Below are 12,500 nucleotides of genomic sequence, written 5' to 3' on the forward strand. Positions count from 1 at the left end.
CGCAACCTTCGCCTTTCTAGAGAGTGTTGAGTTAATCATTTTTCTCGAGAACTTCCACGAACAAGAAGTACCAAGGGACACCTAATCTGAACCTCACCTTTTATCTCTACCAAATTACCTATTTACCTGTCTATCTATCAATCTATTTATCTATCTATACGTCTATCTATTCGTGCATATACGTGTGTTAGTCAATCAATCATTCAACCTCTCTCTATATGCAAGCTGTAAAGAGGCTCCTATTTATCTTTTCCATGTTAATAGTGTATGTTATTGTCTATTTCAATGCTAAATGTTAAAAAAAATATATATATTAGTGTATGTTTTAATCAGTCTATCGATCATTTAGTGTGTGTGTGTGTTTCTGTCTATCTATCTATCTGTGTCTATTCATTTATCTGTTTCTATCTATCAATCTATCTATCTATCTATCTATCTATCAGTCCATATAACTATCTATAGAATAATTATGGCCTTCACCACACTAACACCCCCACACTTAATCCTCTGCTAATCCATCACACCTCCCCCTCACCACTACCATCACCACCACCACCACCATACAACCTTCACCCCTACCACTCTGTACCGAATTATCTCTCTCTCTCTCTCTCTCTCTCCCCACCCTACAGAACGCTATTGTCTAACTAATTATCGCCCTTCTAAATGGATTCCGCGCCGTCATTATCACCATCATCACCACCACCACCACTAGTATTACCGTCAACACCACTTATACCACCACCACTAACAACAACATCATCATCACCCACACCACCAACATCACCACCACTACCACCACCACCACCACCACTACCAACACCTAAACCAACAATAACAAGAACAACAACATCACCACCATCACTGTCAATACCACCACCACCACCACCACCACAAATTTGCATAACAGAATTCAACACTTTGAAAGCGATACAACAAAATTATGGCGGACCTACAAAAAAAAGGAGAAAAAAAAGAGGAAAAAAAGTTACACGCCGGAAGTTTAAAAAGAAGAAAAATTTAGGGTACGCGGCGTCTTTTTAATAATATTCTTTCTTTTTTTTTTCTTTGTCATCTCTATCTTCTTGTTTCTGTTACGTCATGAAAATTAAAACGAAAATCCTGGTAACGAAAACTAGGGTGGTATTGTATTTCTTAAGGTGTGTGTCAGTATGTATCTAAATTAACAAACTGCGGGAGAAATTACATTTAAAAGATGATAAAAAGGTAAGCAGGTAAGAAAAAAAAATAGAAGGAATAGAGAAAGCAAGAAAATAGAAGGAAAGCAAAAGTGAATGGGGGGAAAAGGAAAGGAAAAATAGTGGTAAGTAAAAAAGTATATGAAGAAAAAAATAAATTGGAAAAAAAATGCAATGAAAAGGATGAAAGATAGCCAAATATAAGAGAGAGAGAGAGAGAGAGAGAGAGAGAGAGAGAGAGAGAGAGAGAGAGAGAGAGAGAGAGAGAGAGAGAGAGAGAGAGAGAGAGAGAGAGAGAGAGAGAGAGAGAGAGAGAGAGAGAGAGAGAGAGAGAGAGAGAGAGAGAGAGAGAGAGAGAGAGAGAGAGAGAGAGAGAGAGAAAATATGATGAAAGAATAAATGGGAGAAAGAGAGGAAAAATAAGTGATAAGTAGACAATTATATGAATAAATGAACAAATTGCGAGGGAAATACCACGAGGGATGATAAAAAAGAACAAGAAAGAGAGAAAAGAAAAGCAAGACGATATACAAATAAAGAAAGGAGAAAAGATTAAAAAAACAATGATAAAATACATATAACTAATGAATGATGGAATGAATAAGTATAAAATCGATAAATAAGTATATAAGAAAAAAATAAATTGGAAAAAAGTAGATAGGAGAAAAAAATAAAAAAAAACAATGATAAAAATACATATAAACTAATGAATGATGGAATGAATAAATGTATAAAATCGATAAATAAATAAATAAAATAAAGTAAAACAAAAACCATGAATATAACAAAATAACTAGATAGGAGAAAAGAATAAAAAAACAATGATAAATATATATAAACTAATGAATGATGGAATGAATAAATGTATGAAATCGATAAATAAATAAATAAATAAAATAAAACAAAAAAAACATGAATATAACAAAATAACTATCTGCATCCGCGAGTTTATCTATCTACCTATCTATCTACCTATCTATCTACCTATCTATCTATCTGTCTGTATTTATGTCTACGTGTTCCTGTCAATCTCTGTATTGGTTCTTCTATTTCTGTCTGTCTCTCCGTCTGTATTACTCTCCATCTGTCCAAAAGAGGGGAAGAGTAAAATAAGACATTAAAGTAAGGAAGAAGAAGAGAAGGATAGAGAGAATGAAGGGAAAGGCTTGGAAGAGAAAGGAAGAGTAAAGAAGGTAAAGAGAGGAAAAATAAAATGAGGAATAAAAATAAGGACAGAGAATGAAGGGAAAAGAGAAGGTGAAAGAGAAAGGAAAAGAGACTAGGAAAAGGTAAAGTAAGGTAAGGAAAGGGTACAAATAATCAAAACAGAGAGAGGAAAAAGAAAAAGAGAAATAAAATAATAAGGATGAAGAAGAGAAGGATACAGAGAATGAAGGGAAAGGAGAAGGTGGAAGAGAAAGGAAAAGAGAGTAAGTAAGGTAAAGTAAGGTAAGGAGAGGAAGTAATAATGAAAAAAGAGGAAAAATAAAATGAAATAAAAAAATAAGGAAGAAGAGAATGATACAGAGAATGAAGGGAAAAGAGAAGGTGGAAGAGAAAGGAAAAGAGAGTAAGTAAGGTAAAGTAAGGTAAGGAGAGGAACTAATTAAAAAAAGAGGAAAAAGAAAATGAGAAATAAAAAAAATGAGGAAGAAGAAAAGGAAGGATACAGAGAATGAAGGGAAAGGAGAAGGTGGAAGAGAAAGGAAAAGTAAGGTAAAGTAAGGTAAGGAGAGAAACTAATAATCAAAACAAACAAACAAACAAATAAACGGATAAAATAAATATAATCAACCCACATAAAAAAAACATGAACGTGTGGAAAAGATGATGATAAAAAATAACTAAGTAAGAAATAAAAAGAGAAAGAAGAGAGAAAGCAAGAAAAAATATAAGGAGATAAAGAATGAAGAGGAGAAGAGGAAAGGAAAGGGAGTGATGAGTAAATAAGTGGATGAAGAAATGAATAAACTGGAGAAGAAATGCGATGAAAAGGAGCAAGAAGAAGAGAAGAAGAGAAGAGAAAAAAAGGAAAAGGTAATTGGTGTGAAAATTCAGGTGTGCTTAGAATAAAAAAAAAGGAGAGAAGAGAAAAAAAAACTAACAGGTAATTGATGTGGGATTCAGGTGTGCTTAGAATAAAAAAAGAAGAAAAAAAGAAGAGAAAAGAAGAGAGAAAAACTAACAGGTAATTGATATAGGATTCAGGTGTGCTTAGAATAAAAAAAAAAAAAAGAGAAAAGAGAAAAAAAGGACCAGGTAATTGATGTGAAAATTCAGGTGTGCTTAGAATAGAAAAAATAAATAAAAAAAGAAGAGAAGAGAAGAGAAAAAAAGCTAACAGGTAATTGATGTGGAAATTCAGGTGGGCATAAAATGAATAACAAAAATAATAAGTCCACTAATTACCGATAAACGAACCGGCATTAATAGGATATATAAAGAGTGTGATACGCGGATAATGGAGTAAAAAAATAGATAGATAAATAATTACACCCTCAATTAATAAGCAAAAAAACAATAACAACAACAAACAAATTATATATATTCACAGGTGCCACGAATTAAATAAAAAAAAAAACTTAATTAATGTATATAAATAAAAAAAGTTAATTGTATGAACGCTGGTGTTAAAAAAATAAAATGGTGTTGATGGAGATGGTGGTGGTGATGGTGGTGGTGGTGGTGGTGGTGATGATTGGTGATGGTGGTGGTGGTGGTGATGATAGTGGTGATGATGGTGGTGGACTGCAAAGAAACATTAATATATGGTGGTGGTGGTGGTGGTGGTAGTGGTGGTGGTGGTGGTGGTGAGGAGAGAAACAAAAGAAAATGGCGGTGTTGTGAATGGCGGCGGTGGTGGTGGTGGTGGTGGTGGTGATGATGGTGGTGAGCATGCAACGATTTTGGTGGTGATGAATGATGATAGTGATGATGGTGGTGGTGGTGGTGGTGCGGAGGTGATAGTGCAGTTACATAACATTCTTTAGTGGTGGTGGTGGTGGTGATGAAAGTGGAGTTGATGGTGTTGATACAAGTGGTGCAGAACAATAACAGTGCACGGAAGTAAAAAGTGGTAAGTGGTGGAGCAGTGCGTAATGGTGATAATGGAGGTGGTGGTGCTGGTGATAGTGGTGGTGGTGATGGTGATGGTGAGTGGCAGAACATCAACACAGTGCACAATAGAAGAGGAGGAGGAGGTGAAGAAGGGGAAGAAGATAAGTGGAGGTGCAGTAAGGAGGAAAAAAAGTGGAGGTGCAAGTGGAAGGTGGTGGTGGAGGTGGTGGTGAGTATCAGAACATCAACACAGTGCACAATAGAAGAGGAAGAGGAGTTGAAGAAGGGAAAGAAGAAAAGAGGAGGTGCAGCAAGGAGGAAAAAAAGTGGAGGTGCAAGTGGAAGGTGGTGGTGGAGGTGGAGGTGAGTGGCAGAACATCAACACAGTGCACAATAGAAAAGGAGGAGGAGGTGAAGAAGGGGAAGAAGATAAGAGGAGGTGCAGTAAGGAGGAAAAAAAGTGGAGGTGCAAGTGGAAGGTGGTGGTGGAGGTGGTGGTGAGTAGCAGAACATCAACACAGTGCACAATAGAAGAGGAGGAGGAGTTGAAGAAGGGGAAGAAGATAAGAGGAAGTGCAGTAAGGAGAAAAAAAAGTGGAGGTGCAAGTGGAAAATGGTGGAGGTGGAGGTGCGTGAAAGTGGTAACAGTGGGTAGCAGAACATTAAAAAAACAGTGCACAATAATGAGAGTGGAGGGAGGTGGGTGGAAGAAAGGGTGGTGCAAGTGGAGGAGGGTGGTGGAGGTGCTAGTGGAGGGGGTGGTGGTGGTGGGTGGTGATGATGGTGGGGGGCAGCTACCTCGGTTGGACTTGGGCGAGGGGGCCTGCTCCGCGCCTCCTGAAATAATTGAAACTCTCTTAAAATTACCTAAACTTGTGGGCAGCAGGAGGAGGAGGAGGAGGAGGAGGAGGAGGAGATGGAGGAGGAGGAGAGGGGATGCAAGGAGAAGGGAGGAGATGTTAAGTGAAAGGAGGAGGACGGAGATGTGGGGTTAGTAGAGGCGTAGAAGAAGGGAGCAATGTGCGAGGTAGAAGATGGAGGAGAAAGGAGAAGTAAGGTAAGGAGAGGAAGACATTGAGGGTGAAAGGAAGAATGAAATCAGGAACAGAAAGAAAGTCGATGAAGGTAAAGAAAGAAAAGAAAGAAGTAGATAAGGTAAAGAAAAAAAGACAGATAAAAAAAGAATGAATTGAGGTAAGAGGTGGAGGAGAAAGGAGAAGTAAGGTAAGGAGAGGAAGACAGTGAGGGAGAGAGGAGGAATAAAATAAGGAACAGAAATAAAGTTGAATGAGTAAAAAAGGAAAAGAAAGAAGTGGATAAGGTAAAGAGAGGAAAACAGAGAGAAAGAGAGAAAAAGAATGAATTGAGGTATGAAGATGGAGGAGAAAGGAGAAGTAAGGTAAGGAGAGGAAGACAGAGAGAGAGAAAGGAAGAATAAAATAAGGAACAGAAAGAAAGTTGATGAAGGTAAAAAAAAGAAAAGAAAGAAGTGGATAAGGTAAACAGAGGAAGACAGAGAGAAAGAGAGAAAGAATGAATTGATGAAGAATATGAATGGAGGAAAAATCAAAATAAGGTGAAGAAAGAGTAATTAGAAGATGGGGATAAATATGATAAACATGAGACGAACAGGGAGAAAGGGAAACAAGAAACAGCGAAGAGGAATTAGAGGAAAACAACAATAACAAAAAAAAAGGAAGAATGAGAGAGGGAGAACGAATGAAAGGATAAAAGAAGAAGAGGAAAAACAGAAAATGAAGAAAGAAAGAAGGAGACAAAAAGGAAAGATGACACGGAAGAGAAACCGATATACTCAAATGACACACACACACACACACACACACACACACACACACACACACACACACACACACAATCCCCACACAATCCCCCCACCCCCACATACACCTTCCCCCTGACACACCCCAACTTCCCCCACCCCCCACCCCTCCCCCCACACCAATGCGTCTTCCCTCCCCTAATGTCTAACGTCTGGGCCGCCAATACTCCTAATTAACAGGTAATTGCCGCGCGTCACCTGCCCGGGATGCTCTCAGGACCCCGTGGTAATGAGGTGGTGGTGGTGGTGGTGATGGTGGTGAAGTGGTGAGGTAGTAGTGGTGGTGGTGGTGGAGTGGTGGTGATGGTCCTGGTGGTGGTGGTGGTAGTAGTAGTAGTAGTAGTAGTAGTAGTAGTAGTAGTAGTAAAGGAGAAGGAGCGGGAAAATCAAGAAAAAAGAACAAGAAAAAGAAAAAGAAAAACAATAAGGTGATGATGATGATGATGAGAAAGAATGATGATGACGCTGGAAATGATGATGATAATAACGCTAATAATAATGATGATGAAAAGGGAGAAGAACAAAAGAAAAGAGGAATAGATAAACACACACACACACACACACACACACACACACACACACACACACACACACACACACACACACACTCGACAGCCACCTGCCCGTGACGTCTGTAGTATTTCTCTAATTAATTCACGCACTCACATGCCTATTTAGTTTCTTGGAGGAGGAGGAAGAGGAGGCGGAGGAGGAGGAGGAGGAGGAGGAGGAGGAGGACGGAGTGGGATGAAGAGGACTGCGAAAATGAGGTAGATAGATAGATAAATAGATAGACAGACAGATAGATAGATAGATAGATAGATAGATAGATAGACAGATAAGTAGATATATAGACAGATGTACAAAATTAAAGACAGATAGATTTGGACAGAATGACAATATGACAGACATAGATAGGTAGATAGATTGACAGATAGATAGATAGATAGATAGATAGATAGATAGATAGGCAGATAGATAATGTGAGATGCAGATAAGCAGACAGACAGATAAGGATAAAAAACAGACAGACACATATAGATAAAGATTGATAGAAAGACAGATAGACAGACAATCCGATAAAGAGAGAGAGAGAGAGAGAGAGAGAGAGAGAGAGAGAGAGAGAGAGAGAGAGAGAGAGAGAGAGAGAGAGAGAGAGAGAGAGAGAGAGAGAGAGAGAGAGAGAGAGAGAGAGAGAGAGAGAGAGAGAGAGAGAGAGAGAGAGAGAGAGAGAGAGAGAGAGAGAGAGAGAGAGAGAGAGAGAGAGAGAGAAACACACATACACACAATACTAAGGGTGGAGACATCTAGCGGACAAATTTTACACGAGTCACTTTTCTTTTTTCTTTCTTTTACCATTTTCTCCTTTTTTTATTGTCTTAAGCGTCTGTCTGTTTGTTTACTTTCCCGCGTAAACAAAACAAGGAAAAAAAGGAAGAAAGAATTTGAAACGAGATAACACTAAAAAAAAAAACATAAAAAAGGTAGAAAATGGGAAAGAGGGGAACGAATGAACGAGAATAGTGAGAGAAATGAAAGGAATGAAAGAGGAGAAGAAAACGTTGATAAATGTGAGAGACAGAAGATAATGGTGAAAGGAAACGAAGGAACGGGAGAAGAAAGAGAATGGTGAAAGAAATGAACGGGAAGAGAAGGGAGATAAAGAGAACGAAAGAAGGAGAGAACGAAAAGAACGAGAGAGGAGGAGGAGAAGGTTGTGAAAGAGAGGAAACGGGAGGAGAACAGTGATAAAGATGACAGCAAAGAGAAAAGAACGATAGAAATGAGAGAGAAAAGAGAGAAATAAAGAGAGAAAAAAATGATGAACGAGGGAAGAAGAAGTGAGTGATGGAGGAAAGAAAAAAAGAGGAGAATGACGAAAGAAAGGGAAAAGAAGAAGAGAATGAAGGAAAGGAAAAAAGAAAAGAATGAAGAAGGAAAGAAAGAAGAAGAGAATGACGAAGGAAAGGAAAAAAGAAGAGAATGACGAAGGAAAGGAAAAAGAAGAAGAGAATGACGAAGGAAAGGGAAAAGAAGAAGAGAATGAAGGAAAGGAAAAAAGAAAAGAATGAAGAAGGAAAGAAAGAAGAAGAGAATGACGAAAGAAAGGAAAAATAAGAAGAGAATGTTGAAGGAAAGGAAAAAGAAGAAGAGAATGACGAAGGAAAGAAAAAGAAGAGAATGAAGAAGGAAAAGAAAAAGAAGAAGAGAATGACGAAGAAAAGAGAAATAAAAGAAATTAGCAAAGGACGTTAAAGACAAAAACAAAACAGAAAACAAAAAAAAGTAAGAAAATGACATAAAAAAGAGAAGCGAAGAAAAAAAGAAAAAGAGAAGGAAAAAAGTGCAAAGGAGAATAAAAAGACAAACAAACAAAGAAAAAGACAAAACATAAAAGAAAAGAAAAACAAGAAAAAAAAGACGAAAAAGTGCGAAAAACATTAAAAGAAGAAAAAACAAGGAAAATGACATACAGCAAAACAAAGAAAACAAGAAGAAAAATGACATAACAGCAAAACATAGAAAACAAGAAGAAAAAAATGAAAAAAATGGGCAGAGGACGGTACAGGGGAACAAAGAAAAAGAAAATAAAGAAAATGACGTAAGACCAAAGCGAGAAAACAAAACAAAAGGAAAAGAAAAGGAAAAAAAGTGAATTAGAAATTAAAGACAAACAAGAAAATACACAAAAAACAAGATAAGGAAAAAAATGAAGAAGAGAAACCGAAGAATAAAGAAGAAAAAAAGAAAAGAAATAAAAGGCGAAAATGACGTAAAATAAAGAAAACAAAAAAGCAAGACAAACAAAACAAAACATGATAAAGAAAAAACGAAATAAAAGAGAAGGAAAGAGAGAAAAAAAAGAGAAGAAAAAAAGGCGAAAATTTCGTAAAATAAAGAAAACAAGACAAACAAGACAAAACATGATAAAGAAGAAAATGAAACAAGAGGGAAAGAAAAAGAGGAAAGAAAGAAAGAGAAGAAAAAAAGGCGAAAATTACATAAAATAAAGAAAACAAGACAAACAAGACAAAACACGATAAAGAAGAAAATGAAACAAGAGGGAAGGAAAGAGAGGAAAGAAAGAAAGAGAGAGAAGAAAGAAAAAAAAGGGCAAAAGGACGTTAGAGAAAAAAACAAAACAAAAACAAAAACGAACATGCGGACGACGAGTTGGACAGTAAAGAAAAAAAGAAAGAAAAAAAAGAAAAAAAAAGACAAGAGGAAAGAAAGCGAATACGGGAATGATATAAAAGTGACGGAAGGGCGACATAGCGAGAAGAGCAAACAGAAGAGAGAGAGAGAGAGAGAGAGAGAGAGAGAGAGAGAGAGAGAGAGAGAGAGAGAGAGAGAGAGAGAGAGAGAGAGAGAGAGAGAGAGAGAGAGAGAGAGAGAGAGAGAGAGAGAGAGAGAGAGAGAGAGAGAGAGAGAGAAATGACAAGAAAAAAAGGAAAAGAAAAAAGGGCAAAGGACGCTACAGAAAAAAACAAAAAAAGAAAAGAAAAATAAGGAAAGACAAATGAGATAAAAGAAAAGCGAAGTAAAAACAAGGAAAAGAGGAAGGATAGAAATAGGAGAGAGAGAGAGAGAGAGAGAGAGAGAGAGAGAGAGAGAGAGAGAGAGAGAGAGAGAGAGAGAGAGAGAGAGAGAGAGAGAGAGAGAGAGAGAGAGAGAGAGAGAGAGAGAGAGAGAGAGAGAGAGAGAGAGAGAGAGAGAGAGAGAGAGAGAGAGAGAGAGAAAAGGAGGGAAAAGAGGGAGGGGGAAAAAAAGAAAGAAAAGAAGTAAAAAGAGAAATATCAGCCTTTTTTTCCATAACAGGTCAAGCGAAGCAGGAAGGGAGGAAGGAAGGAAGGACTAAAGGAAGGAAGAAAGGAAAAAAGGATAGATAGATAGATAGAGGTAAGGAAGAAGGCATACATAGAAGGAAATGGAGAAGAAAGGAAGGATATATAGATGAAAGGAACGAAGAAAGGAAGAAAAAAAGGAAGGAGGGAAAAAAAGAAAGGAAGGATAGACAGAGGGAAGGGAGAAGGTATACAAAGAAGAAAAGGGAGAAGAAAAGAAGGATATATAGATGAAAGGAAGGAAGAAGGGAAGAAAGGAAGGAAGGAAAGAAGAAAGGAAGGATAGACAGAGGGAAGGGAGAAGGTATACAAAGAAGAAAAGGGAGAAGAAAAGAAGGATATATAGATGAAAGGAAGGAAGAAGGGAAGAAAGGAAGAAAGGAAAGAAGAAAGGAAGGATAGACAGAGGGAAGGGAGAAGGAATACACAGGAGGAAAGGGGGAAGAAAGGAAGGAAATATTGATAAAATGAATGAATGAAGGAAGGAAGGAATGAAGGAAGGAAGGAAGGGATGAAATATTACCCCTCCTCCGCATCCCTCCTCCTTTATTATCCTCCTCCTTGCTTCCCTTCTTCTTCCTTCACATCCTTCCTAAACTCATCTCCCTTCTACTCTTCCCAAACTCTCCTCCTCCTTCTCCTTCTCCTCTCCTCTTCCTCTTTTACATACTCATCTTCTCTCCCTCCCTCGTTCCTTCCCCTCTTACTTACCAATCTTTCCTCCCCTTCTTTTCCTCCCTCCCTCTCCTCACATCACTCCCCATCCACTTTCTTCTCCTTCCTTCCCCCTGTCCCTCCCTTACAAGTCACCCTCCTCTCCCCCTCAGCTCCCTTCCTCCCTTCCTTCCTCCTGTTTCTCCCTTCCAACCCCTCCCTTCTCCTCTCGCGCCTCTTCCCCCCTTTTCCTCCCTTCCCATTATTCCTCCTCATCTCACTTACCCTCCCTCTTCTCCTTGCATTACTCCCTACCATCCTTACTCCCTCCCATTCCCCCGTCCCCTACTCCCCCTCTCGCCCCCCTGCCTATACCACTCCATCCTCCCCCCTTACCCCCCACTCCCCCCCCCCACCGCCCACACAGGTGCATCACTAGAATCACTAACAAGGCTGCTAATTACAGGTACGCACGCCTCAGGGAGACCCGTTTTTTGGTCCTTGATGTGCCGCAATTATTTCAGGCTTTATTTGTCCGTGTGTGTGTGTGTGTGTGTGTGTGTGTGTGTGTGTGTGTGTGTGTGTGTGTGTGTGTGTGTGTGTTATGTTTATTAGTTATTATGTTTGTTTTTTTGGTTGGTCATAAGTTTACCTGTTTGTTTTTTTGTTTGTTTGTTTATCTTGGTGTTTTACTTGTAATAATTAGTCCATTTGCTTGCGTTGTTTGTTTACCTGTTTCATTGTTTGCCTGTATATATGTGTCTTGATTGTTTCTTTATTATCTTCTTGTTTATTTGTGTTGTTAATGTTCTGCTTTTTTGTTTGTTGTTTGGTTGAGGTTTTTTTTTTTTTTGGTTAGTGGTGTGTGACTTATTTGCATTTGTTCTTTACCTTCTTGTTTATTTTGTGTGTTAATAAGTGTGTTTGTTGTTTATATTTTGATTGGTAAGTTGGTTGCTCGTTTTGCTGTGTGTTTTTTCCTGGTTGTTTGCTTGTTTTGCTGTGTGTATTTTCCTGGTTGTTTCCTTGTTTTGCTGTGTGTGATTTCCTGGTTGTTTGCTTGTTTTGCTGTGTGTGTTTTCCTGGTTGTTTGCTTGTTTTGCTGTGTGTGTTTTCCTGGTTGTTTGCTTGTTTTGCTGTGTGTGTTTTCTTGGTTGTTTGCTTGTTTTGCTGTGTGTTTTCCTGGTTGTTTGCTTGATTTCCTGAGTGTTTTCTTGGTTTGATTTGCTTGTTTGCCTCTTTGTTTGTTTGTTTATTCATCTGTTTGTGTTATATAATTTGATGTGCCGCTCTCATTTAGGTTTTTCTTTGTTTGTTTATTTGCTTGTTTATTCATTTGTTTGCTTCCATGTTATTTTTTTAACCAGTGAACAATTCCTTTTCTCACCTTCACCGCTAACATTTTTTTCCTTATAACCATTAACTATACCACGTGTTTTCCCCTTTACCACTGAGAGAATACGCAATAGCTACGCGTGGCCTCCGTGCTCATCTCCTTACCATTGGCCCTTGAGTGGTAATGATGGATAATGCCTTTGATGTAATTCTGGAGGTTCAGCGCGCAGTGTTGCCAAGAAGGTAAACTGAGGCGATGGGTGATTTTTAAAACTATTCCCTGTTCTTTCCTTAACCGCTGACTATTCCATTCTTTTACCCCAGCCGCTGTTTAACTTTCCTTTTTCCTACAATTCAGTTTTTTTTCTTCTCATTAATCGCTGTTTACTTTATTCCACGCTTTCGCATTTAATTCCGAGAGACAAAAACCTCAGTCTGACCTTCACTTTTTAACTCTTTACCTCCGCTGTTTACCTTTTATATTTCCTACAATTCAGTTTTTCTCATTAATCGCTGTTTACCTGTATGCCGCAAACTATTCCATTCCTTTGCATTTAATTCCTGGAGACA

General features: G+C 38.3%; 1 protein-coding gene across 6 annotated transcripts in view; it reads right to left on the minus strand.

Moving 5' to 3' along the window:
- LOC127010146 (lachesin-like) overlaps positions 1–12,500 on the minus strand; it is a 108,583-nt gene that overhangs the window by 35,323 nt on the left and 60,760 nt on the right. For 4 of the 6 annotated variants that reach the window (XM_050884016.1, XM_050884006.1, XM_050883999.1 and 1 more), the window contains exon 3: positions 5,055–5,093. The exons of the other annotated variants lie outside the window; for them this stretch is intronic. In XM_050884016.1, the coding sequence (XP_050739973.1) occupies positions 5,055–5,093 (39 nt within the window). The remainder of the gene's footprint in view (positions 1–5,054; positions 5,094–12,500) is intronic. 6 annotated transcript variants of the gene reach the window in all.

Source organism: Eriocheir sinensis, chromosome 4 (assembly GCF_024679095.1).
Source record: "Eriocheir sinensis breed Jianghai 21 chromosome 4, ASM2467909v1, whole genome shotgun sequence".
Taxonomy (NCBI): Eukaryota; Metazoa; Arthropoda; class Malacostraca; order Decapoda; family Varunidae; genus Eriocheir; species Eriocheir sinensis.